The sequence below is a fragment of the Penicillium cinerascens genome (genome assembly GCF_028974065.1).
Source record: "Penicillium cinerascens strain IBT 15544 chromosome Unknown scaffold_4_segment0_segment1, whole genome shotgun sequence".
Classification (NCBI taxonomy): Eukaryota; Fungi; Ascomycota; class Eurotiomycetes; order Eurotiales; family Aspergillaceae; genus Penicillium; species Penicillium cinerascens.
Genome location: NW_026695298.1, coordinates 2,505,269 through 2,528,422, shown reverse-complemented (window position 1 = coordinate 2,528,422; position 23,154 = coordinate 2,505,269). Strand labels below are relative to the sequence as shown.

The following is a 23,154-nucleotide window of genomic DNA, read 5'->3' as shown; positions in this document are numbered from 1 at the left end:
AACCTGGATCAGAAACCTGGATCAACGGACAAAAGCGCCTTTATCTGAATAACGGAAGACTGCATAACAGCGAACAGGCTATGTAAGGCACTGTCTACCAGACTATAGTTGAATGACCTTTCATCGATGCCTTTGAAGTGGAAGACTTAATATAGCAAGAACTGTAGTACAGACCTCGTATGCGCTCTCTACATCATTCCAACATGTTTCTCAGTCTTGACCCGCGGACCAGACTTGACTCCGACTCCAAGTTTTTTAGGCGCCAAGGATCATTTCATGTATACTCCGCATGATTCCCATCAGTATAAGTACTACGACGTCAGCACAGGAAAATCCAAAACGAACCAACCACAACCGAGCAAGAACAGCACATGCAGAAAATGAATAAAGTACTTTGCATCTGGACTGCATAGGTGGAACAACCCGCCAGGGGCTGTTCGCATTGTGTGACAATCCGAAAACGAATAAGACCACGCCGCTTGACGCCCGCCCAACCCCACCCCCGCGACACATTCCAACGCCTTACTGGCAGTCTCGGGGCAATGCAGAACAAAGCACAGCATTCCCCCGCATGTCGCAATAAAGCTGCATTAGAATCGGAGAGACATGCAAGACCGGTAGACCCGCCTAGCATTACAACCCTGCTTTTTTATTTTATTTTATCTCTTTACGTCTTTTCCAATACAAGAAACACAAGATTACGATACGATTACAATCGAGACGTAGTATGAAGAGAATGTGTTGAATATCCATGCAGAAACGCAGTGGTATCAGAATCGTAAAATCGTGCTGGCTCGCTAAATAGAGACCAAGACTAAGACCTGCCTAGTCCGGTCTGCATGTGCAGTGAAAAATGCCAACTGTCTTTCAAAGACATCTTTTCGAGAAATGTTCACCCTCCACCGTCAAGATGGAGTCTGTAGGATACAAAAGAAGGCCCCGAAGGGAACGAAGTACCAAAAAAAATGGAGATAAAAAAGGACCGAAATGAGTAGTCAAATCATGCCTTCACGCAGTACTGGTATCCCAGCCACAGATTTGAGCATGAATCGTCCAGGCCTGGGTTCAGGCTTTGCAGGGTGGACAGGGAAATGCCAAAGAGGGTGTCGACGAAGTCGCAGAATTCGCCGGCGGTAACGGTTGTGTACTGTTTGCAGGATGAGATAGCCTGGGGGTACATTGGTGCGGCGGCTGAAGAGGGGGTCACGGTGGGTGCCACGGTGGATGCGGCGCTGGGCTGCACAGTGGGAGCTGCACTGCTGGTGGCGACGGGGGCAGCGCTCTGGGTGATGGTAGGCACGGCAGACTGGGTTGCGACAGCGGGGGCGGAAGTGGTTGGCTCAGGAGCAGCGCTGGAGGAGCTGGAGCTGGAGCTAGAGCTAGAGCTGGAGCTGGAGCTGGAGCTGCCAGAGTCGCTGCTGTCAGAGGAAGATTGACCACTCCAGTTGCTGCCGGTCAAGTCGGCGACAGAGCTGTCGGAGCACTTGCTAGCACCACTGGACCAGCCCAGGAGACGGTTGGCGACGTCCGAAACGTAGCAGGGAGTAGCAATACCCGCGCCCAGGTTACCGCTGGAGGCAATTGATCCAGAGTTGTAGCAGCGAGCGGCCTTGTAGTAGTTGGTCACGTCGCCGGTACCACCATACTGATCAATGCACTGCTTGAGACCGGCACCGGAAGAAGTACCCGCGGTACCGTCTTGAATCATTTGGTGGATCTCGGACATGGGGCAGGGGGTCATAGGGGTTCCCTCGTTGCAAGAACCAGTTCCGTCGTGGCTCTGCATCAGACCGGGGTTGTTGACGCCGTAGTTGGTAGTCTTGACACGGACACAACCGTTGCTCTCCTGCATAACAATAGCCAGGATGAAGCGGGAGTCGACACCGGTAGACTCAGCGATGGAGCTGATAGCGCTCTTGATGTCATCGATCTCCTGATCGGAGTTGTTCTCCACGTCAAATTGAGCACAGCTCGTTTTCATGATATCGCGGTTGCTTTCGAACATATCGTCGAAGCTCGAGATCCATTGGTCCAAAGCGGGCCAGCCGTCCGACACCAAACCGTCGCCGCCGAAAACTGCAGAGTACAAGTTGCTGCTGCGTCCATTGAGAGAGTGAGTGGACACTGTATCCTTAGACTCGAGCAAGAGAGAGGATGGCACTGGAGCCCCAAAAATGAGGGGGAGGCTGCCAGCAGCGAGAAGCTAGAGGAGAAAAGGTTAGCCAAGATCAGATAGCTCCATGCCCAGATATCGATATAGACGTACGAGTGGAAGGGCGAACATTTTGCTGCAAAAGGAGTGCACAGCACGAAAAAGAGTGAGAGAGAAGACTTGCTTGAAAGGAAAATCGTGGGGGAAAGATCATCTTTGCGGTATATAAGTACGGACGGCCATAGTGTGGAGACACCCGGCTCGGGCAATTCCACAGGAACATCCAGGAACACTTTCTTTGCGGAGAGGACCGCGTAGCGGTCCAATAGCCAGCCATTCGCCACCTTGCGTTGCAGAGGCTGAAACACCCTACTCTAGGGCGAGTCCACCTGGAAGGAACGGCAGCCTTGGATTTGCCCGCGAGGGCAAAGATGGGCGGCGGCCATCGCTAGTTTCAAGTGGGCCCGTTGATGGATCATTAAAGGAGCGTGAAGCTGATTTGAGGGGAGGTCTTTGGCGGACTCCGCGGCCTTGCATACAATGGGACCCCATTCACGGGAACTGATTGGGTCGGTTCTTTGATCATCGGTCAGCCATCAGCTTTGAGGGTGCCACCAGTAGCCTTTTAGGGGGGAGCCCGAGCCGCGAGATTCGGGTTACATGTCACTGTGATAGCGAGTTAGATTGCAGTGCGATGTGTGTTAATTTGCTCATTAATTTTTAAATTGCCAGGGCTCTCTTAGAGTGCGTAGCACGGGATAACGAGGTAACTAGTACCTCGGCGTGTGTTTAGTGGGTCTGCCCCTGAACCCCGGCCCTTAAGGGTTAAGGGCTCCAGAACTCACAACTTGCCCCCAAGGGCTGAATTAAATGTGACACATATTTACTGGTTGTGTCTGTTCTATTCCTAGGTGGCTTGGTACCTAATTTTGTACATGAGCTGGGGATTCGAGAGACATCGCCTCACACTAGCGCAACCCTCATGGCCCGTAATCGGCTTACTGTGCAAGAGGAGGCCTCGTGGGGTTGCTTCGCCCGGACCCAAAATTGAAGCTCTACGCCAAGCGTGGAACCTTGGGACCAGCCTCGGGTAGGAATTGGGGGGTGACGCGACACCTGCGATGGCTCCGTCAAACAGTGGGGCGAACGGACCCGGGGATAGACATGAAAATAATCCGCAGACGCAATCTACGTTGTGGCTGAGATCCGTCACACAACTTTCTTAGATTGTCACTACCGTCTAGACCTGGAGATCGGCCAAGATCAACCGGAGATCAACAGGAGAACTCTCGGCCAGAGACCAGCGCTTCCACGTCCATTTCATCGGAGCGATGGAAATCCCAAGGCGTCGAGCATAGCTCGGTCATCCAACCGGTACAAATTTACTTTCTCGTGCGCAAAGCTGGTACTTGTACCACGAGGGAATGCAAATATGTTACCCGCTTTGCACTCGTGTTCCCCATCCCCGATGATCGAACGCCCGTTCCCGGAGACGACGTGATAAACGGGTGAGGTTGTCTCCCTCGGAATGGCGCAGATGAGCCTGCGGAAATACACTGCGCATCCGCCGAGAACTCATGCCACTTTATAGATCAGCTGCAGGTGCTTCGTATTGATACGCAGGGCAAATAAACACACGTATATGCACATTGTCTTTGAGATACCGCTGTGTTGCCCAGTCCCCGTGCATACTATTCAATTAAGCCTTCGTCTCTGCCCAGGAGACGATATTGTCAACGTGGTAGATGTGTTTTGAAGTATGATACAATGCAGACTGCTTCTTGCAGGAGAGGGATACACTGGAAGACATCCCCAATTGTAGTTCGGGCCGCGGGGAAAGTACGGGGTTATAAGCTGTCCGGCGACAATATCTCACGTCGAAGGTAACGAAGTATATAGTCAACGAAGCAGGGCGAACACCGCTACCCTTCCCATTCATTCTTTTTAACCCGCAGATCTATCCTATTCCCGGGACGCAGAGGATACGTCGATTTCTGGGGTAGACACGTTGAGAAATAATCTTGTTTCTGAGTGATAGGCGGACAAGTGGGTAGACAGATTCAAGGTTGGGCCCTGCAGGAACTGCACGGTCTACGTAGAATGTGCTCTATATTAAAAAACCCAAGGGATCTTTATTCCGCTGTTCAACTTTCTGCTCGTTGGAACAAAATGTCACGTACGGAGAAGTCCTATTTCGATCGGTCTCAACCAGCCCCAGCACAGCCACAAGTTTCAGGGGTATTGCTCAATTCGGCAGACACATGAGCTGTGGAATGTGGATCAGCAAGCATTGGGGGAGGTTAGCTCCGGAGAAAGCGAGTCGAAGGACATGATTGGACACGATTCAGCATGTCTTGATCTAATTCCAGCACGCAGTCTTACATGTCTCAGGGCCGCTAAATAGGCACTTGAAGAATACGACAGATGAAGTGTAAAGAACGAACTTGGTTCAATCGCATTCAAACCGGAAGCTAATCAAAGCCATTTCCAATCGCCGTGCATTGCATCATTCTTTTCTCCATTTCACATAAGCATGGTCTTCGTGTAGATCATCACACCTCCCCAGCACAGGAATGAGACATGCATCCAGACGGTTACATACTCACCCCAGTACATGAAAAATGGGGAGGCGGGAGGCGGAGGCACTTTTGGATGGGTAGTATCGCAGGTAGTATTGACACAAGTCTCCGGGAAGAAGAGATAAATTCTATGAACAGAGAAAAGTTCAAAAAACACGCAACCCACTGGGTGCACGGATAAAAAAGGGTGTTTCATAAGAGAATGGAAGAAGGATAAAAGAGGGCCCGAGCATCTCGGAGAGAGATAGTCGAGAAAGAAGTGAAGAATAGCAGAAAATAGTCATCGAGACCATAAGAGATATGTGAGACTTGTCCAATCTACCAGAGATCGTCCCCTAAATTTTCATAAAAACCCAGAAACTCCGTAACGCGCATGATCGACGTGGGCAGGGAGTTTAGTTGATGTACCACTTGGCACCGGAGAGACGGCCCTCGGAGAGAGAGGCGAAGGCACCGAAGAGAGCGCGGGACAGGTCGATGGAGGTGTTGTCGCAGCCCATGCACTTGTCGACGACCGTGCCGGTCTTGGTGACGCCGTTGTACTCGATGGTGACGCTCTTGCCGCAGTCACCGTCGGTCATGATGCCGTGGGGCAGGGCGAGCACGAACTCGGTCTCGCCGTCGTTGGTGGTGCCGCAGGCGCTGGGGTTGGTCGAGGTGGTAGCGGTGTCGTAGTAGGTCATCTGGCCGGTGCAGGGCGAACTCTCGTCGCAGGAGCCGTCGTAGCCGGAGCCCTGGGAGGAGCTGCTGGAGCTGCTGGAGCTGGCGGGAGCGGGAGCCTCAGAGGTGGAGCTGGGGGCAGCGCTGGTGGTGGGCACAGCGGCAGGGGGAGCGGGAGCCTGGGTGGGCTGCTCGGTGGGAGCGGGAGCGGGAGCAGGAGCGACGGTCGAGGTGGAGCTGCTGGAGGTGGGCTCTGGCTCAGCCTCCTTTTGGGCCTGCTGCTGCTGGGCAGCCTGGGTGGTGGTGACGGCAGCAACAGCGGGAGCGGCGGTGGTCACAGGGGCGACGGTAGCAGTGGCAGCGTCGAGCTGCTGGGGGTAAAGAGTGGTGGTGACATCGATGGTGGTCCAGACGATGTCAGTGACGGTCTCCCACACAACGGCGCGCTTCTGCATGGGAGCAGCGAAGCCGAGGACGGAGTAGAGAGCGCCAGCGAGGGCAATGGTCTTAGCGATGGGGGCCATTGTGTAAGATTTGAATTCTTTCAAAGGAAGGTGGTGTATTGAATGATTGGATCACTGCACAGCAGGAAAGACGATCGAATGCACTCAAAGGAGCGTGAGTGTACAGACGAAATAAAAGGACCGTTGGGGATAGAGAGAGAAAGAAGGGGGGAGGAGGAATTAAATACGGGGGTCGCCAAAAACCGTTCGGTTGACCCACCAACCTTCCACAAACCCGTGGACTGGCCACAGCCACCGTTTCCACTCTCGCTCTCCACTCGGTAGATTCCGTACTTTTATTTTACATCCTGGATTGATTCATGAATTGTGCCTCTACAAATCGAATTCGCTGTTAAGGGTACCTGATCCGGGAGGCCCGGGGACTGCTGATTGGGAGCACCAGGTTGCGCCAGCGCGAATGGCGCAGGGGCTGAATCTGTGCCATCTCAACCTAGCGGCTGAGCCGAGAGCCAATCGACGGTAGTTGGAGCCAGGCCCCACCCATTGGTACCTGGCAGAAGGCCGAAGCCTATTCTTTCTTTCGAGCCGTCTCTCATTGTGTGTTTCGCATCGCGCCCGAGAAATAACCCAAGAAGGGGGTCGGCGTCTTTGCAAACCACGCCCTGCCACGCTGGACCGGTCAGATTGAATCTGCAGTCGGCTTTTGTGTGCCTGGCGGGTCCCTGCGGGTGATGCGATTGGGTGCGAGATGGGGCCTGCAGCTGGAAAATCTCAGGGATCTCACTGGGCTCGTTGTATAACGGGCCCGAGATGACAGGGGCCCTGTTCGCCAAATGACGTTTCCGCAGCGGATTTCTCTTCCCTCACCGGACCGCGTCTTTTATTTCGGGTGGGTCTGTGGCTTCTGGTGGCGATCATCGTCGATGAAACCTCAAATAATCCGTTCTTTATTTTCAACTCGATCTTCTTGTTCCAGCAGTTACGTACTGTGGTGTTCTCTCGACAATGCGTAATGCGTCCTTGTACGAAGACACCAAAAAAACAGAGGGTAACCCCAGTGTGACGAGAGCCCCGATCGCGGGTGAAGATGAAACAATCCGATCTCCGCCCAAATTCTAGACCCGACCGGGTCCCCTAAGGACATGTCAGACCAATGATATGCCCAGAGTCTGCGTGTCCCCTCGCAAAAATGGCAAGGCCCAATCTGGAATCTGATTAACCACCCATCTCTTCATTACTCCGCCAGTCAGTCCGACTCCACTCGGCCGATCTCCAGTGCAGAGGGGTAACGGTTTGAGCAAGCCGGGAACCACGGGCACTGAAAATTGGACTGTGAGAGTCGGAGTCGCTGCTGCGAGACATCGTATTGGGAATGCGCTGGTTCAGGTATCCCGGGCTATTGAGCTTGATCTTTACCCCCCTTCAATCGGGTTTATGGGGAACTATCCAGATCGTACCGAGGACTCGGCACGATGAGGAATGGGTATGCATGGCATGCTGAAGATCCGATCGTTTCAGCTGTCATCATATTCCTCAAACACTAGTCGGCGGCTACACGAACCATTCAAAGCATCATACCACATTCCTTTTCACTACTCATACCCCGCGAAACAGATTAAATGACGAGGCCCGATTTTCACTCAGCGCATGTTCGAAAAGCGAAACATGGTTCAGAGAAAGTCTCTGGGCCCGAGCTATTCAAGGTAGAGCGCATCACAATCACGACGGAAAGGGAATCACGGAGAGAATAGATTCTGAACAATGACATCAAAGCAACACATCCAAAACACACGAAAAAGAAAGGTGTTCGGCACGGGTCCGACTGTGACGGGGAACGGGATACTTTCTTCAAAGGGGGAGAGTTCGGTCGTGTAACCTTGGGAACTTTTGGGGGGGGGGGTTCGTTGTTCGGTTGAAAACATGGGTTCGTGAGGGTAAAGGAGCAGCCCATTCTCGTTCTCCCGTTCTTCCATTCTTCTCTCGAAGTGTTTACTAGATGCGTCAGCGCAGGATGGGGAAGGCGGGGATGCTGGAGCCGTGAGATCTAGGCAATACAGACACTGTTAAACTATATGCTCTAGTGGGGTTAGATATAGATCTACAGAATCGAGAATAATGTCAAGGTCATTAAACTAACCATCTAGGAACAAAGAAATAATCAAACCACGCCATAACCATCGCGAAACAAAGGAGATAAAACCATCAAACTCATGATATAGATACGTAAATCACACGTGTGCGAGACCAGGGTCAGTGAAACATCAAGATCGTTTAGAAAGAAAAAGGCTTAGCCCTGACACATGAGGCAGGCCTCCTTGTTCTCGATACTGCATTCCAGGACAGCCTGCGAGAAGATATCGCCGGCGGGACCATCCTTTTCAGCAGCAGTCTCCTCGGTCTCCTCCTCGGCGGTCGCCTCGACGGGGACGGGAACAGCAACGACGGGCTCGGCGACGGTGCGAGGGCTCTCCAGGATAGGTGCCACGATGGGAGCAACAGCCCCGGCGCCATTGGCACGGGGCACGGCGGAGTAGGAAGAGGAGCCGGCGGTGCCGACGGCACGCTTCTTGAAGGCGGAATTGGCGCGGGCGACGTTGGTGTCCTCGACCTTCAGAGCCTCCTGGTCGACGGTGAACTGAATGGGGGCGGAGGCGGCCATGGTACGCAGATAGTACATGCCGGTCTTCAGACCCATCTTCCAGCCAGCAAAGTGCATGGAGGTGATCTTGCCCATGGTGGGCTCCTTCATGTGGATGTTAAGGGACTGGGACTGGTCGATGAAGGCACCACGGTCGGCGGCCATCTGGAGGATAGAGCGCTGGGAAATCTCCCACACGGTCTTGTACAGGGCCTTGATATCGGCGGGGATGTTGGGGATGTTCTGGACGGAACCACCATCGGCGATGATGCGGTTCTTCATGTTGTCCGACCACAGACCCAGGTCGACCAGGTCCTTCAGGAGCCAGGGGTTGACGACTTGGAACTCACCAGCCAGGACACGGCGGGAGTAGATGTTCGAGGTGTAGGGCTCGAAGCACTCGTTGAAGCCCAGGATCTGACTGGTAGAGGCAGTGGGCATGGGAGCCACCAGCAGACTGTTGCGGACACCGGTCTCGGCAATCTTGGCCTTCAGAGCAGCCCAGTCCCAGAGGTCGGTAGGGGTACGGTCCCACATGTCGTACTGCAGGATGCCCTGCGAGACGGGGGAGCCCTCGTAAGTCTCGTACGTACCGTGCAGCTTGGCAAGGTCCGAGGAGGCGGACAGAGCACCGTGGTAGATGGTCTCGAAGATCTGGATGTTCAGCTGCTTGGCCTCGGGCGAGTCGAAGGGCAGACGCAGAGCCAGGAAGGCATCAGCAAGACCGTTAACACCCAGAGCAATGGGGCGGTGGCGGAAGTTGCTCTTCTTGGCCTCGGGAACGGGGTAGTAGTTGATATCGATGATCTTGTTTAGGTTGCGAACTAAAACCTGCACAACCTCGTGCAGCTTGCCAAAGTCGTACTCGCCACGAGCAGCATCAACGAATGTAGGAAGAGCAAGGGAAGCCAAGTTGCAAACAGCGACCTCATCAGGAGCGCTGTACTCGATGATCTCAGTGCACAGGTTGGAGCTGCGGATGGTACCCAAGTTCTTCTGGTTGCTCTTGCGGTTGCAAGCATCCTTGTACAGCATGAAGGGGTTTCCAGTCTCGGTTTGAGCCTCGAGGATGGCATACCACAACTTCTGAGCCTTGATGGTCTTACGGCCACGACCCTCCTTCTCGTAGCGCTCATAGAGAGACTCGAACTCCTCGCCATAGACATCGGCCAGACCGGGAGCCTCGTTGGGGCAGAACAGGGTCCAGTCGCCGTTAGCCTCAACACGCTTCATGAACAGATCGGGCGTCCACAGAGCGTAGAAGAGGTCACGGGCACGGACTTCCTCCTTACCGTGATTCTTGCGGAGGTCGAGGAACTCGAAGACATCCGCGTGCCAAGGCTCAAGGTAGATGGCAAAGGCACCAGGACGCTTGTTACCACCCTGGTCGACGTAGCGGGCAGTATTGTTGTACACCCGCAGGAGGGGGACGATACCGTTGGAGGTACCGTTGGTTCCACCAATGTAGGAACCAGTGGCGCGGATGCGGTGCACATTGAGACCGATACCGCCAGCAGTCTTGGAAATCATGGCACAGGTCTTCAGAGTATCGTAGATACCCTCAATGCTGTCCGCACTCATGTCAACCAGGAAGCAGGAAGCCAGCTGGGGCTGGGGGGTACCAGCGTTGAAAAGGGTAGGGGAAGCGTGAGTGAAAAACTTCTGGGACATCAAGTGGTAGGTCTCGATGGCCTTCTCGATATCTTCGCCGTGGATACCAACGGAGACACGCATCAGCAGGTGCTGAGGACGCTCGGCAACCTTGCCGTTGATGCGCAGAAGATATGAACGCTCAAGAGTCTTGAAGCCGAAATAGTTGTAGTTGAAGTCACGGTCGTAGACGATAGCCGAGTTAAGCTCATCGGCATGTTTCATGACAATCTCGTAGATGTGCTGAGAAATCATGGGAGCGGGCTTATTGTTCTTGGGGTTGACATAGTGGTAGAGATCGGAGATGACCATGGAGAACTGCTTCTTGGTCTGCTTGTGGAGGTTGGAAACGGCGATACGAGCGGCCAGGATGGCGTAGTCGGGGTGTGTCACGGTCATGTACGCGGCAGTCTCGGCAGCCTTTGCAAACTTTATTAGTATAGGGGGCCGATGAGGTGGTGGACGACGACGTACCAAGTTGTCCAGCTCGATAGTGCCCACGCCCTGGTAGACACCAGAGATAACCTTCTGTGTGATGGCAGCAGCATCGACGTGCTCGGGGTCGAGGCCGTAACACAGCCTCGAGACACGGGCAGTGATCTTGTCGAACTGAACGCGTTCTTTGCGTCCATCTGCGTGATTCCGTGTTAGTAACTGATCTTGACGTCGGTGGCAAGGCCGGGGAAGCATTCCTATATGCATAGGAAGCGTCCTACCCCGCGGCTGGGGCCACGGAGATGCCGGCAGGGCGGATGCAGCTTACCTCGCTTGTAGACGAACATCTTGAGTGTATAGGAGAGAGGATGAAAGGAAGAAGATCAGAACAATATGGGGTATTAAGAACGTGATAAGAGAGGGATTGAGTGGGAGGAAGAGGGGGGAAGATGTCAAGAGGGAGGTAAGGGTGTAGAGGACGAGGGGGAGGAAGAAAGAAGAGGACGGAGGGGCGTGGATATTTGATGTCGCCCGGGCAGACGCGTTTTTACTCGCGATTTTTCGTGTTTGGCCTAATTCGGTTCCCTTTGGTTACCGTGCTGAGTAATATTGGATCGCGACAGTCACGTGGAGACGCGACGACTGGATCAACGAAGCGCCTGACATCGGCACCGCTGTGGCCGACGGAGAATGCCATCCCGAACTCAGACAATTCCCTAGTCACTGTAGTAACAACCTACGCTTGTCCTAGTAGCCGTAGTAACTCTGTACACTAGTGTTAGTTACCCAGGCATCACTGCTATGGTGCATGTCCGTGCAGCTCTCCTTACTGCTCACAGACCGCTTCTTCCAGATCTACATTAAAGGGGACCGAGGGGTGTGACTAATCCAGATAACACCGAAAAGCAATGGTATTTGCTCTAAAAATGACAAGCGGTGTGGGTTCTCCATACAATAACAGGCAAGCAAATCCAACAATGTTCGAATCAGCCGAGACGAGACGAAGCGGCAGATGAGAACAATTGAAACGCAGCATGGGCAGGCCAATTATCTATTAACAGATCGGAAATCATATTGCAAGAATCGGAGTCAGAATAAAGGTCAAAGAATCGCCTCATAGCCTCACAGCCACGCAGCAACGCCCACGAACACGGCGGCAGCCAGGGTAGTGCCGGACAGTTGACGATCAGAGATAGCGGCACCAGTGTGGACCGCGCCAGGAGCCGACGAGCTGCTGGTGTTAGAAGCACCGGAGCCAGAGCCAGTGGCCTGGGAGCCCGAGGTCGAGACGGCAGTAGTGAAGCCGGTTCCAGTAGCAGTGGCGCTGCCGGAGGTGCTGGTGGAGTTCGAGGAATCGGAGATCACTGTGGAGCGATGTGAGCCAAATGTGCACTTTTGCTATCAGGAACAGGTGGTGCGGAGATCCTTACCAACTTTGTGACCATTCTCAGTGCAGGTATTAGCGAAGAACTTTAGGGCCGAGTCGGCACCGCTGCCGCACTGGTCGGAAATAGCAGACTCGGTCTTCTTCGCGTCATCACCACAGATGGCGACAAGGTTGGCCGGGTTGTTGGTGTCCCTAGAAGGAAAGTGTCAGCGCGTAAGTAGTTCGGGGGTTGCCGAGTCAGATTTGTGGAGATCCGTACCCAATGACGGACAAAAGACAGGCCGGAGTCGTGGCAGCAGAGGCGATGCTAGCGAGGGCCACGAAGGCCAGAGCGAAAGTCGACTTCTTAAAGAACATGGTGAAACAGGGAAAGCGAAAGGAGAAGACTGGAGTCGGACAGATACAAGATCGCGCAGCGAATCTGGTGAAGCTAGTAGTGCGTTGATTGGGGTGTAAGGACCGTGAAGATAGCAAAGAGTGACAGCGATGATAAGGAGTGATCGCGAGTAGAAGACAAAGAGTGAGATGAAGGAGACTAAAAGCGGATCTTGAAGTGGAAGGCGTCCAGGAGTGGGAGACAGGGTCTTAGGATGGGTTTCAGTCCCTGACGGTCATCAGCGCGTTTGTACCCTGTATATTAAGGGGCTCCACCCACTTTTAATATGGGCTCTGCACCATTGAGGCCCTGTATGACACTAGTAACGGCCGTGACAATTTCCCCACGCTGGGTCGCACTGGACCCTGATCCGGGATAGTGCCAGGGACCCTGCCGTAGCTCGTATCTCGGGCAATCCAATCATGTTGTCTACTGGCCAATTGAAGCAATTTTCGTGCTAATGCCAATTGACAACGCTACAACGTTCATTTATTGCATCGGCTGGATGTTTACTGCAACGATGCAACGAGTCTTGTTGTCATCACATAGGTCTCCGAAACCAGCGGCGGATTAGCTAGGAGCTTCAAAGTTAGGAGTAAAGCTGCCTTGTCAATTTAATCCTGAAAAAATGTACGCTCCCTAAGTTCATACAAAATATCAGTTGTCATCGCATAGAACATGGTACTATCTTGGTCTCAACGGAAGAAATAAAGTAGCAGAAGAGAGGGTCCTGATCTATACATCTCTAGGTATGTACTTCTTCCAGGTTTATGGGTGTCAGTTGATGAGAAGTCTATCTGTCGCGATTATGAAAACATATCAAAACAATTACAAACCATAGTCCAGGGTTTCATCAATACCAACAGAATAATGAAATTCAAGTTGCACTAACTTTCTATACAACATCATCCATTGCGCCGACACAATGCCTGCTATCTATGGAAACACAACCTTTACAACCTCTCCCAAGCCGGATCATATATACTCTCAACAACCTCCTGAACCACCAACCTATTATCCACGATTTCTCTCCCGTTAACCAAATCATTCTCCTTTGCCCTCTTATCCGCCTCCGCCTCATCCCTCGCAATACCCGCCTTAACATGTCTCCTAACCAACCTCTTCCTCGCAACCTCGAAATCTACATCCACAAACCACAGTTCATCCATCAACCGCGCCGCCTCATTCCACGGCTCCTTATTCAAACTGAGATAATTCCCTTCAAAGAAAATCACCCGCGAAGTCGCTGGGATCGGAATATCGTCATCCACGGGATCTTTCACGGCGTGGTCGAAGCTGGGCGCGAAGATACTGTTTACCCTCGTTGTGAGCGGCTCCCGTAGGTCTTTCACTAGTTGTAAAAACTTGTGGCCGTCGAATGTGAAGGCTGCGCCGCGGCGGGCGGCGGCGTATTCGGGGTCTGACATTGCGGCGAGTTGGGCGCGGGTCAGGTGGTAGCCGTCCATTGGGAGGGATGTGGCGATGGGGACGGCGCAGGGGTTCTCGAGGATGTATCTCTTATTGATGCGGCTGGTAACCATGCTGGCGAGCTCGGTTTTGCCGGAGCCTGGGATGCCGCTGATGGCGATCATGAGGCGGGCGTCGGAGGGGGTGGAGAGGAATTTTGCTAGAGAGGTCAGTACATATGCACTGCAGATTGGTGAATTTGGACGATTGTGTGCAATTCGGGTGGATCGTGCACCCTGCTTGTCCTGGGCTGGGTATCAATGTCTGGGGAACTTACCCCAGGTCTTCTCGACCAGGCGCTCGACCTGCTCTTCCATGATGACGGGTATGCTTTGCTGGGAAATTGTGACGGATGCCTCGAGATACCCAACGAGATGGGAATGATCACACGGAATGCGGGATGGATAACTCGGCGGGGTGCTGGAACGTGTTTTGTCGCGTGCCGTGGTGGTATAAAGACCCGAAGTGAGACCCTGCAGTAATCTATACAAAGGGTAAATGCAATTGAGTCAAAGACGAAAAGGAGATGCGCAAGTAGGAAAGTTGTGAGAGGAAAAGGTCGCTAAGTAGAGTCGGGGGATTCGTCTATTCAAAATGCGCGATAACGAATTGGCGGGGCACGTTATGACTGATTCCGGTGGGGACTCCGTTGCTCCGACGCCTACGTCACAAAGCCGAACCGGTCTTCGGCAATAGCTGCCCGTCCAGTTTCTTCATCGTGTAGAACAATCATTCTGGAGACTCGAGACTCGATGATATTCAAAATCACATGAATAGATACAGTTCGAGGATGACATCATTTGAGCCTCTCAGCGAGGATGCGCGTGTTGATTGGACTGTAGATTAATAGCCTCCAAAGAAGAACCAAGGATTCATACAGTAATTGAGGAAGGTCTTGGATAATTAAAAAGAACAGTCAAGAACATTCGATGTTTTGAGAAGGTACCAAGAGATATAGGAGTACATCATCGAATTATGAAAAAACCTTGGACGAAGTCCCATGCGAATGAAATGAAAACTGCAACCCGTGCAGCCTAGATAGAAATCATTCATATGGCTCATGAAATAAAATGAAACCCCCCCTCCCCTATCGTCCTTCCTATGTAACGCCGCGTGGAAATAACCAGGCTTGAAACACCCGCAAGATGAATTATGTCCCAGAGAGAAAAAGGTCGAAACGCCGTAATTATCCGATTTGTGCTGTAAAACGAGAAAAGAAGTTCACTCGGTGCGGTTGTTCTCATTGCCCTCGGCACTAGTGCTCAAGCCACGACCCATAGTGCGCGAGAGGCCAGCGCCAGCCCACCAGTCATCGGGAATATCCTCCCGGCGAGCAAGTCGGTCCAGAATGGCCTGCATCTGCTGGAGATCCGACTCGCCAGAGTCCGAGAAGGAGAAGGAGATCGTAGGGATAGGAGGGTGGTTGCTCATGGTCGAGTGAATGCCCGGCGAGCGACGAAGAGAGAGCGGGAGACTCGATGATCCCAACACCCTGTGGTAGTTGACGGGGGTATCCTCATCGTCCGAGGAGTAGTCGCATGGGTTCAGGTAATCAGGGTAGGGATCGAGGGCGAGGTGAGCAGCGCGAGATGGCTGCGTCTGCCAAGAGGCACCAGAGGTGTGAGAAGTTTGGTTGCGAGAAGGGTCAGTTGCGGACGCAGATGTAGATGAAAAGGAGGTGTCAGTAGAAGGAAGAGTCGTGTCCGGAGTGATAGTCGAAAGCAAGGTCTCCCATGCGTCAGTTTCTCGCTCAGCATCCGGGCTCAGGCTCCGCTGGCGGTCACCAAGTCCGTCGATGGCAGTTTCACGGTGAGATCGGTTCGGACCGCTGCCATTGCGGTAGTCTCGGAGCAGGACAGAAGGGATGTAAGAGGGAAGATCGTGATTGCGGCTCTCCATGTGACGTGAATTCGGGAGGCGTGGGATCGGGAGACGGGTCGGCCGCGAGGACGACTGATGGTAGCCAGTGGCGGGAGCAAAGTTCGGCGTGAAAGGTGACAAATCCCCATTTATGCGATATGGGGGAGGTGTGTCAGGGTCACGAATGGGAAACGGAGGATCGGCAGCGCGAGTGATTTGGTTGCTACGGGTCAACGGTTCTGGCCGTCGGTTGTCACTCGCGCGCGTGCGGCGCTGATTCAAAGCATCCAAGCGAATCTGATCCAGATTCACTCCATCTTCACTGACGCCTAGGTTCAGTACGGGGGAGCGCACACCTCGCTGGGGCTCAGCGACGCCGCGCTGAATCTCATCGAGAATCTGAGAATGGAAAGATGACATGACACCGGTGCCACGCGCGCGAGAGGAGCCGTGGCGTGACGGGCGGCGGATGGTGGGTTGGCGGCGAATCGCGGACCGCGCAGCGGCCGAGGGATCCTTATCCCGGGCAGTTTTGAGGTTGTCGGCCTGGATAGGCTCGCGCCACATCCTACGTTCCAAGTCAGTCGCGACGATGAGGTGGCGCATGCGATAGCGTGCAAGAAAATGGAGCGGAGTCACTTACGGAATACCCATTTTTGATGAAGATAGGACTGAAAGAATGTAAGGGGAAGGTGAGAGAAAGAAATTTTGGAAACACGAGTTGACGCGACCCCCAAGATGTGTAGGCGCTTGTGGGGATGGGGAAGATGGAGCCGGATCGGAAGGGGAACAGCGAGATTGGGTTTTTTGCTTTCTGGAAGGCAAACGCCGAAAGTCGATTGCCTGAGGCCGCAATGGATTTAATCACGTGACTGAAACATGCGGCAATCGGCGCTCTCCAATGAGGAGCTGCGATAATAATCTACCGTCTACAATCTGATCATGACGATCCATCTTGGTCTTTCTACACAACACGAGAGGAATGATTGAGCTAGGATTGAGTCGCGTCTCGAGTCTCCTTCAACAGAGTTCGCTGACATGGAAAGCCGTTCATATTGCGGGGACTAACGGGAAAGGCTCGATCAGCGCCTATCTCTCCCAACTGCTGTCAGCTGAAGGAGTTCGCTGCGGCCGCTTCACTTCCCCCCACCTAATCGACCGGTGGGATTGCATTACAATCGGCGAACGTGTGGTCCAGGAATCGCTGTTCCGCCAGATCGAAGACCAAGTCAAACTCCGAGACCGAAAGCTGGGCATTGGCGCATCCGAGTTCGAGCTCTTGACCGCAACGGCATTCGAGATTTTCAACCATGAGCGGGTCGAAGTCGGCGTTGTCGAAGTGGGCATGGGTGGTCGTCTAGATGCCACCAACATACTTAGCGATGTTCTCGTCTCCGTCATTGCTAAGATTGGCATGGACCATCAAGCATTCTTGGGATCGACAATTGAGGAGATAGCTCGAGAGAAGGCGGGGATCCTGAAGCCTGGAGTACCTTGTGTGGTGGACAATACCAACGAGGCAGCCGTGCTAAGGGCATTGTCAAGTCGGATACAAGAACTTGGGATTGACGCGATATTTGTCTCACCAGATAAAGCAGAGGAGCAGCTCCCCCCACTGGCACAGCTATTCCGAAAGATGGACCTCGAGCCTCATCAAAAGGAAAATATGTGTAGTGCAGTCACGGCACTACGTCTCGCCCTTTCCAAGATCCGCCCGGAGGCCGATGTGTACAGCCTGCTTCCTCATCTAGCAGATGTCAAGTGGCCCGGCCGGTTAGAACACATTTCTCTTCAACCTCTGATACCCCGCAAAGAACAAGTTCTGATTGACGGGGCCCATAACCCACAGTCAGCCGATGTCTTGGGCCGATACGTTGACCGGAAACTGCGTCCAGAGTCACCCGGTGGGGTGACCTGGGTCATTGCAGCATCGAGTGGAAAGGACCTCGCTGGGGTCTTCCGTTCAATCATTCGACCTGGAGACAGTGTTGCAACAGCAGAGTTCGGTCCCGTGGATGGAATGCCATGGGTGAAGCCAACTAATGCTACTGAACTTGCATCAGCTATACAGTCCATTCCCGAAATAGGGCAAGTAAAAAGCTTTGAGGGTGATTTACTCCCTGCACTCCGCTGGGCCAGTGAAGTCTCTGAAGGCCGACCGCTTGTCATAGCTGGTAGTCTGTACCTAGTCTCTGACGTGCACCGTTTGCTTCGTGATGCGCTCCAATGATACCCCATTTTGATGGTGCCCCGCGTCCATGGTATTGTACATAATCGGGCTTGAATGTGAATGTGAATACTGAATATAAATGGATATACTACATGAAGTTGCTCAATTAAATATGGAAAGGTGTAAACGCGAAAAAGCGGTTCCGTAGGGCTGATCGGCGCCCGTCGAGCACAGCCGCTGCATGATGGGGCGGCTTGTGGAGTAGAGAAAGTTCAAAACAACCACCACGAACCCCCCCCCCCGCGCCCCCGTCGATACGACGGTGTGATCCAGGGTCGGTTTAACTACTTGCGGCTTGCATAACTCGTCTGCGCAGCGACCATCAGCAACCCTTGGCTCGATAGGGAGAGCTGAAGTCCTCTCGGTGATGTGCGCTTGGTGAGACCATCAGCCACCCCCAGCACTTGCATACAGACGAAACCCCATCGTGGCGTTTGCAATTTTCTTCAGACTTGACACAGATGAATTAACCATCCAAATCTGCTTAGATCCGGCGGACATGATCACTAAGACCGTTGCGATCGGCTCCTGCCTCCTTCCCTACCGTTCACCCCACCCCTGTCAACCCGAAACCACATTTGGAGACCGGCAATCGGATCGAACGCAAACTGGATCGTCCACAGGCTGCTCGGCGCTCCGTGATGGTATCTCGCTCCGGCGATGGGAATGAGGGGCAGCGCCCCCCTCACCCCGTCTAGGACGCCCGGCACGCCGCTGAAGCCGCGATTGGCACGAGTGCAGACAAGTCCGAACAAGCGCGAGGAGAAGAACAAGGAGGACAAAGTATACAAGTCGTCCGCGAAAGATGTTGCGGAGCTCAAGGACTATGTATGGATGGATTCCCCTATCCGGCGAACCCAGGATGGATGCTTACTGAATATCACAGCAACTCGGCGACTGTTTGGGGAAGGGTGCATTCGGATCGGTTTATCGGGCACTGAACTGGAATACTGGGGAGACTGTTGCGGTAAAGCAGATCAAGCTGACCGATCTTCCCAAGAGCGAATTGCGTGTTATCATGGTAAAGTGGTCGATCAACCATGGCTTTGGAGCTCTACTGATTCTTGGCGCCTCAGCTGGAAATTGACCTCCTCAAAAACCTCGACGTAAGACAACCGTTCGCGACGTGCTGCATTCGGACTAACCAGATAACAGCACCCAAACATTGTCAAGTACCAGGGATTTGTGAAGTCTGTTGAAACTCTAAACATCATTCTCGAGTACGTGCCTGAAATGCGCTCGGAGAGACGAAGAAGCTAATGTCAAGACAGGTACTGCGAAAATGGTTCACTACACTCAATCGCAAAGAACTTCGGCCGCTTCCCGGAGAACCTGGTGGGGTTGTACATGTCTCAGGTCCTTCATGGACTTCTGTATCTCCACGAACAGGGCGTTATCCATCGAGATATCAAGGGTGCTAACATTTTGACTACCAAAGAGGGACTGGTAAAACTGGCTGATTTCGGTGTGGCGAGTCGGACGACTGGCTTGAGCGAATCGAGCGTTGTCGGTACTCCATACTGGATGGCCCCCGAGGTCATTGAACTTTCAGGCGCAACGACCGCTTCCGATATCTGGAGTTTGGGATGCACGGTCATTGAGTTGCTGGAGGGAAAGCCTCCCTACCACAACTTGCAACCCATGCCAGCATTGTTCCGCATTGTCAACGATGACCACCCTCCGCTTCCACAAGGTGCCTCGCCGGTATGTGTTCTCCTTCTCGAATGAACACCACGAGACTAATATATTTCTAGGCTGTGAAAGACTTCTTGATGCAATGCTTCCAGAAAGACCCTAACCTTCGTGTCTCGGCGAGGAAGCTGCTCAAGCACCCATGGATTGTCAATGCGCGACGGACTGATTCCGTTGTTCCCAAGAAGTCCACAGAGTACGAGGAGGCTGTGAAAAGTGTGCAGGAGTGGAACGAGGCGCTGCGGTCTCCTAATGCAGGCACCTCAAGAAGGACCAGCAGGTTTGATCCCAGCACTGCTGCTCTTCCTGGTGGCCGGAATAGCTCGCTCGTGGATACGTTGCCATCTCCAACCTCGATCAAGACGGCTGACCGGTTTCGATCACTCGAGTCTGCTGAGGATGACAATTGGGACGATGACTTTGCTACTGCGATATCTCCTAGTGCCCTTCAACTGCCTCACCTGCGGCCACATGATAACTTTGGTGGCATGCTTTCATCGGAACGACTCAAGGCATTTGCATCCCTTGATGGGACGATGATGAGGCCGGATGACAGCTTTGATGAATTCGAAGATGCCCTAGAGAACGATTCATTGCAGACAATACGTCCGTTGCCAGCTAGACCGTCAGCTGCCGAACCATTGAAATCCCAAAGCCCATCTCGGCGCCAATCCACCAAACCCTCGGCATCTGCCCTACAGAATGTAACCCAAAACCCCATGCCACCATCTCGTCGATCTCGTCCAGCTGTTCTCTACAAGGAAAACTCCATCGAAGACTACACAGATTTGATCGCAGCAAACGAAGATGTCCTGGATTGGAAACTTGGTCCAATTCAGGAGCCCGATGAGGATCCCGCCTCACCTGCCCACGAGGGATATAATCCATTTGATGATGATAGAAGTGGGCAACATCCTCAGCTACGCAAACAACTTTCTGTGAAGCGTGATCGACCCACCATTGAAATTCACAAATTTGCAGAGAACGAGACTGACGAAGACTTCTCGGACATCATCGGGGCAGACCAAGTGGCTCTAGATAAGCCGGAAAGCGACGATGGTTCAGATCGAAGCACCTTGATGCTGAACTCAAAACTATCTAATAACTCATGGCTTGGGGACCAAGACGATGATGACGACCCGTTTGCTCAGTTGGAAGAAGGCTTTGACGAAATGGATCTGGAAGCCAACATCGCGCGTGACAAATATGCACGTTTGCGCAACCAGGTCGAGGGCCTAGTGGGCTCTCTGAAGACATCTCAAGATGAGGATGTTCTAGCGGACATCTCTGAGCAGCTTCTCATTATCTTCTGTGATCTCCCAGAGACGAAGAATATCATCATCAGTGCTCATGGAATGCTGCCTATCTTAGAGATCCTAGATACGTCTCGTCGCCGTGACATTGTCTTTTGTCTGCTCAGAGTCGTCAATGCGATCATCTACGAGGACTACGAAGTCCAAGAAAATTTGTGCTTTGTTGGCGGTATCCCCATTGTCAATGAGTTTGCTTCCAAGAAGTACCCTCGTGAGATTCGACTTGAAGCCGCTGCCTTTGTGCGGCAGATGTATCAAACCTCGACTCTCACGCTCCAGATGTTCGTCAGTGCCGGTGGTCTGAATGTCTTGGTCGAATTCTTAGAGGACGACTATGAGGACGAAGGTGATCTGGTCTTGATCGGCGTCAATGGTATTTGGAGTGTCTTTGAGCTTCAGGGCTCAACTCCGAAGAACGACTTCTGTCGAATCTTGTCGCGTAACTCTGTTCTCGATCCCCTTTCCCTTGTTCTCAGCCGTGTCCTGGACGAAGATGCGGAGGTGGCGGAAGTCATTGAGGGTCGCATTGCGAACATTTTCTTCATTTTCTCGCAAGCCGAGAACCATGTCAAGGAGATGGTGGCTGAGCGAACAGTCCTGCACCGTGAGAATTGCTTGAACCTTCGTGTTTTTAAATTACTAACTTTTCGTACCAGGTGTTCTGAAAGAACTGCGACGAATGTCACCTATTCACCAGATCACCATGCTCAAGTTCATAAAGAATTTGTCCATGCTTTCGACCACTTTGGACTCGCTCCAGAATTCCAATGCCATCGATGTGCTCACTGACCTGCTCCGGTCAACCATGAGAAGGGGCCACTTCCGCGAAGTTTCTAACCAAATTCTCAACACCATTTACAACATGTGCCGTTTGAACAAGTCTCGGCAAGAGGACGCCGCGCTTAATGGTATTGTACCGTTGCTGCAGAAGGTTGTCAACACGGAGCGACCATTGAAAGAGTTTGCTCTCCCGATCCTTTGCGATATGGCACAGTCTGGCAAGGTTGGCCGCCGAGAGTTGTGGCGTAATAAGGGCCTTGCCTTTTACATCTCTCTCCTTGCGGATCCATATTGGCAGGTGACTGCTCTGGACGCCATCTTCACTTGGCTTCAAGAGGAGACTGCTAAAGTCGAGGAGCACCTCCTGGATAACCATCAGGATAAGATGTCTTTCACTGATGCCATTGTACGGTGCTTGACACTCTCAAAGGCGAATGCATTCGAGAATTTGCTTGAGCCCCTGCAAAAGCTTCTTCGATTGAGCCCTCCAGTTGCATCAACACTTGCTCGTCCAGATCTGTTTACCAGACTTGGGCAGAAGCTCCACCACAACAAAGCTGCCATCCGATTGAACCTTTTGCGCATCATATCGAGCATTTGCGATTCTAGCGAGCAACAAGGCGGCCTACTCGCTATGTATGGCCTTCTGGATGCCATCCGCGAACTAGAGAACGATCCAGCCATTCTCGTCAGAGACATGGCAGGAAAACTCATTCGATCAAGTGAAATGAGCGAATCTTACGGCCTCAAGCGCAGACCTACAAGTCGGAGAAAGAGCACCTCCACCGCCCCACCCAATCCCTTTGCCGGCTCCACTCCCTCTACCCCTTCAGCAAACCGCACTAGCCAGTCGAGAGCATTCCTCGACGGACGAGAGACACCCCGGCACCCTCGAAATGCCCTGAGCGGTTCCTCCCTGGCTTTACGGCCAGGCAGCCGCGATGGCAATCCTTCACCCCTGAACCCTGCTGTGAACAGCAGTGCGGTGCCACGAACCCGACTCTCGCGAGGCATATCCTCCAACCGACTGTCGCATGTCGAGTTACTCCAAGAGGACGAGAAAGCCCCCAGTTCACTCAGTCGTCGGCCCTCAGTGATCCCTCGGAGGCGGCGGCCCACTACTGCTGATTCCGAATGGACATGAAGAAATATTTGTTTCCTGCTGTCACACTATGATTATTTTCCTTTGTTTCTGTTTAAAAACTATGGCGTCGAAACTCCCGGTGGTGGGAAGGGGTAATAGTTACGTTTCTTTGTCAAAACGTCTTTCTTTTTTACTTTGACGGGCACTGGTTGCTGCACATACAGACTACATAAACTTCTGAATGAGACATAATTATCTGCTTCAACTTCTAGACCAGGTGGTAGCACACCTGTACTTCCAAGTTCGCTAGGGACTTCGCTCAAGATACTTCAGTAGTTGTGCTAAATGGTCCTGGCGCGGTCTAATGTTTTGCCAATTATGTTATTA

At 52.8% G+C, this 23,154-nt stretch overlaps 8 protein-coding genes across 8 annotated transcripts; 2 read left to right on the top strand and 6 right to left on the bottom strand.

Moving 5' to 3' along the window:
- Window positions 1-1,000: 1,000 nt before the first annotated feature.
- N7498_010064 (LysM peptidoglycan-binding domain-containing protein) lies at window positions 1,001-2,337 on the bottom strand (the record flags this gene model as incomplete). Its single annotated transcript, XM_058457120.1, has 2 exons — window positions 2,267-2,337; window positions 1,001-2,203 (listed from the first exon to the last, which is right to left on the bottom strand). Exons 1-2 carry the CDS (start codon window positions 2,282-2,284, stop codon window positions 1,001-1,003), a joined length of 1,221 nt encoding a protein of 406 aa, XP_058304019.1. The 5' UTR covers window positions 2,285-2,337.
- A 2,789-nt stretch (window positions 2,338-5,126) lies between these two features.
- Window positions 5,127-5,915, bottom strand: N7498_010063 (RlpA-like double-psi beta-barrel domain-containing protein; the record flags this gene model as incomplete). The annotated part of the gene is made up of 1 exon (XM_058457119.1): window positions 5,127-5,915. One exon carries the CDS (start codon window positions 5,913-5,915, stop codon window positions 5,127-5,129), a length of 789 nt encoding a protein of 262 aa, XP_058304018.1.
- Window positions 5,916-8,142: 2,227 nt separating this feature from the next.
- N7498_010062 (ribonucleotide-diphosphate reductase subunit RNR1) lies at window positions 8,143-10,925 on the bottom strand (the record flags this gene model as incomplete). Its single annotated transcript, XM_058457118.1, has 3 exons — window positions 8,143-10,563; window positions 10,618-10,775; window positions 10,907-10,925. 3 exons carry the CDS (start codon window positions 10,923-10,925, stop codon window positions 8,143-8,145), a joined length of 2,598 nt encoding a protein of 865 aa, XP_058304017.1.
- Window positions 10,926-11,700: 775 nt separating this feature from the next.
- Window positions 11,701-12,322, bottom strand: N7498_010061 (putative GPI anchored cell wall protein; the record flags this gene model as incomplete). The annotated part of the gene is made up of 3 exons (XM_058457117.1): window positions 11,701-11,942; window positions 12,009-12,157; window positions 12,225-12,322. 3 exons carry the CDS (start codon window positions 12,320-12,322, stop codon window positions 11,701-11,703), a joined length of 489 nt encoding a protein of 162 aa, XP_058304016.1.
- Window positions 12,323-13,294: 972 nt separating this feature from the next.
- On the bottom strand, window positions 13,295-14,125 carry N7498_010060 (kinase-related protein; the record flags this gene model as incomplete). The annotated part of the gene is made up of 2 exons (XM_058457116.1): window positions 13,295-13,968; window positions 14,086-14,125. 2 exons carry the CDS (start codon window positions 14,123-14,125, stop codon window positions 13,295-13,297), a joined length of 714 nt encoding a protein of 237 aa, XP_058304015.1.
- A 904-nt stretch (window positions 14,126-15,029) lies between these two features.
- N7498_010059 (uncharacterized protein) lies at window positions 15,030-16,322 on the bottom strand (the record flags this gene model as incomplete). The annotated part of the gene is made up of 2 exons (XM_058457115.1): window positions 15,030-16,236; window positions 16,312-16,322. 2 exons carry the CDS (start codon window positions 16,320-16,322, stop codon window positions 15,030-15,032), a joined length of 1,218 nt encoding a protein of 405 aa, XP_058304014.1.
- A 328-nt stretch (window positions 16,323-16,650) lies between these two features.
- Window positions 16,651-17,898, top strand: N7498_010058 (dihydrofolate synthase; the record flags this gene model as incomplete). The annotated part of the gene is made up of 1 exon (XM_058457114.1): window positions 16,651-17,898. One exon carries the CDS (start codon window positions 16,651-16,653, stop codon window positions 17,896-17,898), a length of 1,248 nt encoding a protein of 415 aa, XP_058304013.1.
- Window positions 17,899-18,564: 666 nt separating this feature from the next.
- N7498_010057 (serine/threonine-protein kinase) lies at window positions 18,565-22,827 on the top strand (the record flags this gene model as incomplete). Its single annotated transcript, XM_058457113.1, has 7 exons — window positions 18,565-18,726; window positions 18,785-18,919; window positions 18,975-19,004; window positions 19,054-19,118; window positions 19,170-19,602; window positions 19,653-21,507; window positions 21,560-22,827. The coding sequence occupies 7 exons, from the start codon at window positions 18,565-18,567 to the stop codon at window positions 22,825-22,827; spliced, it is 3,948 nt and encodes a 1,315-aa protein (XP_058304012.1).
- Window positions 22,828-23,154: the final 327 nt, after the last annotated feature.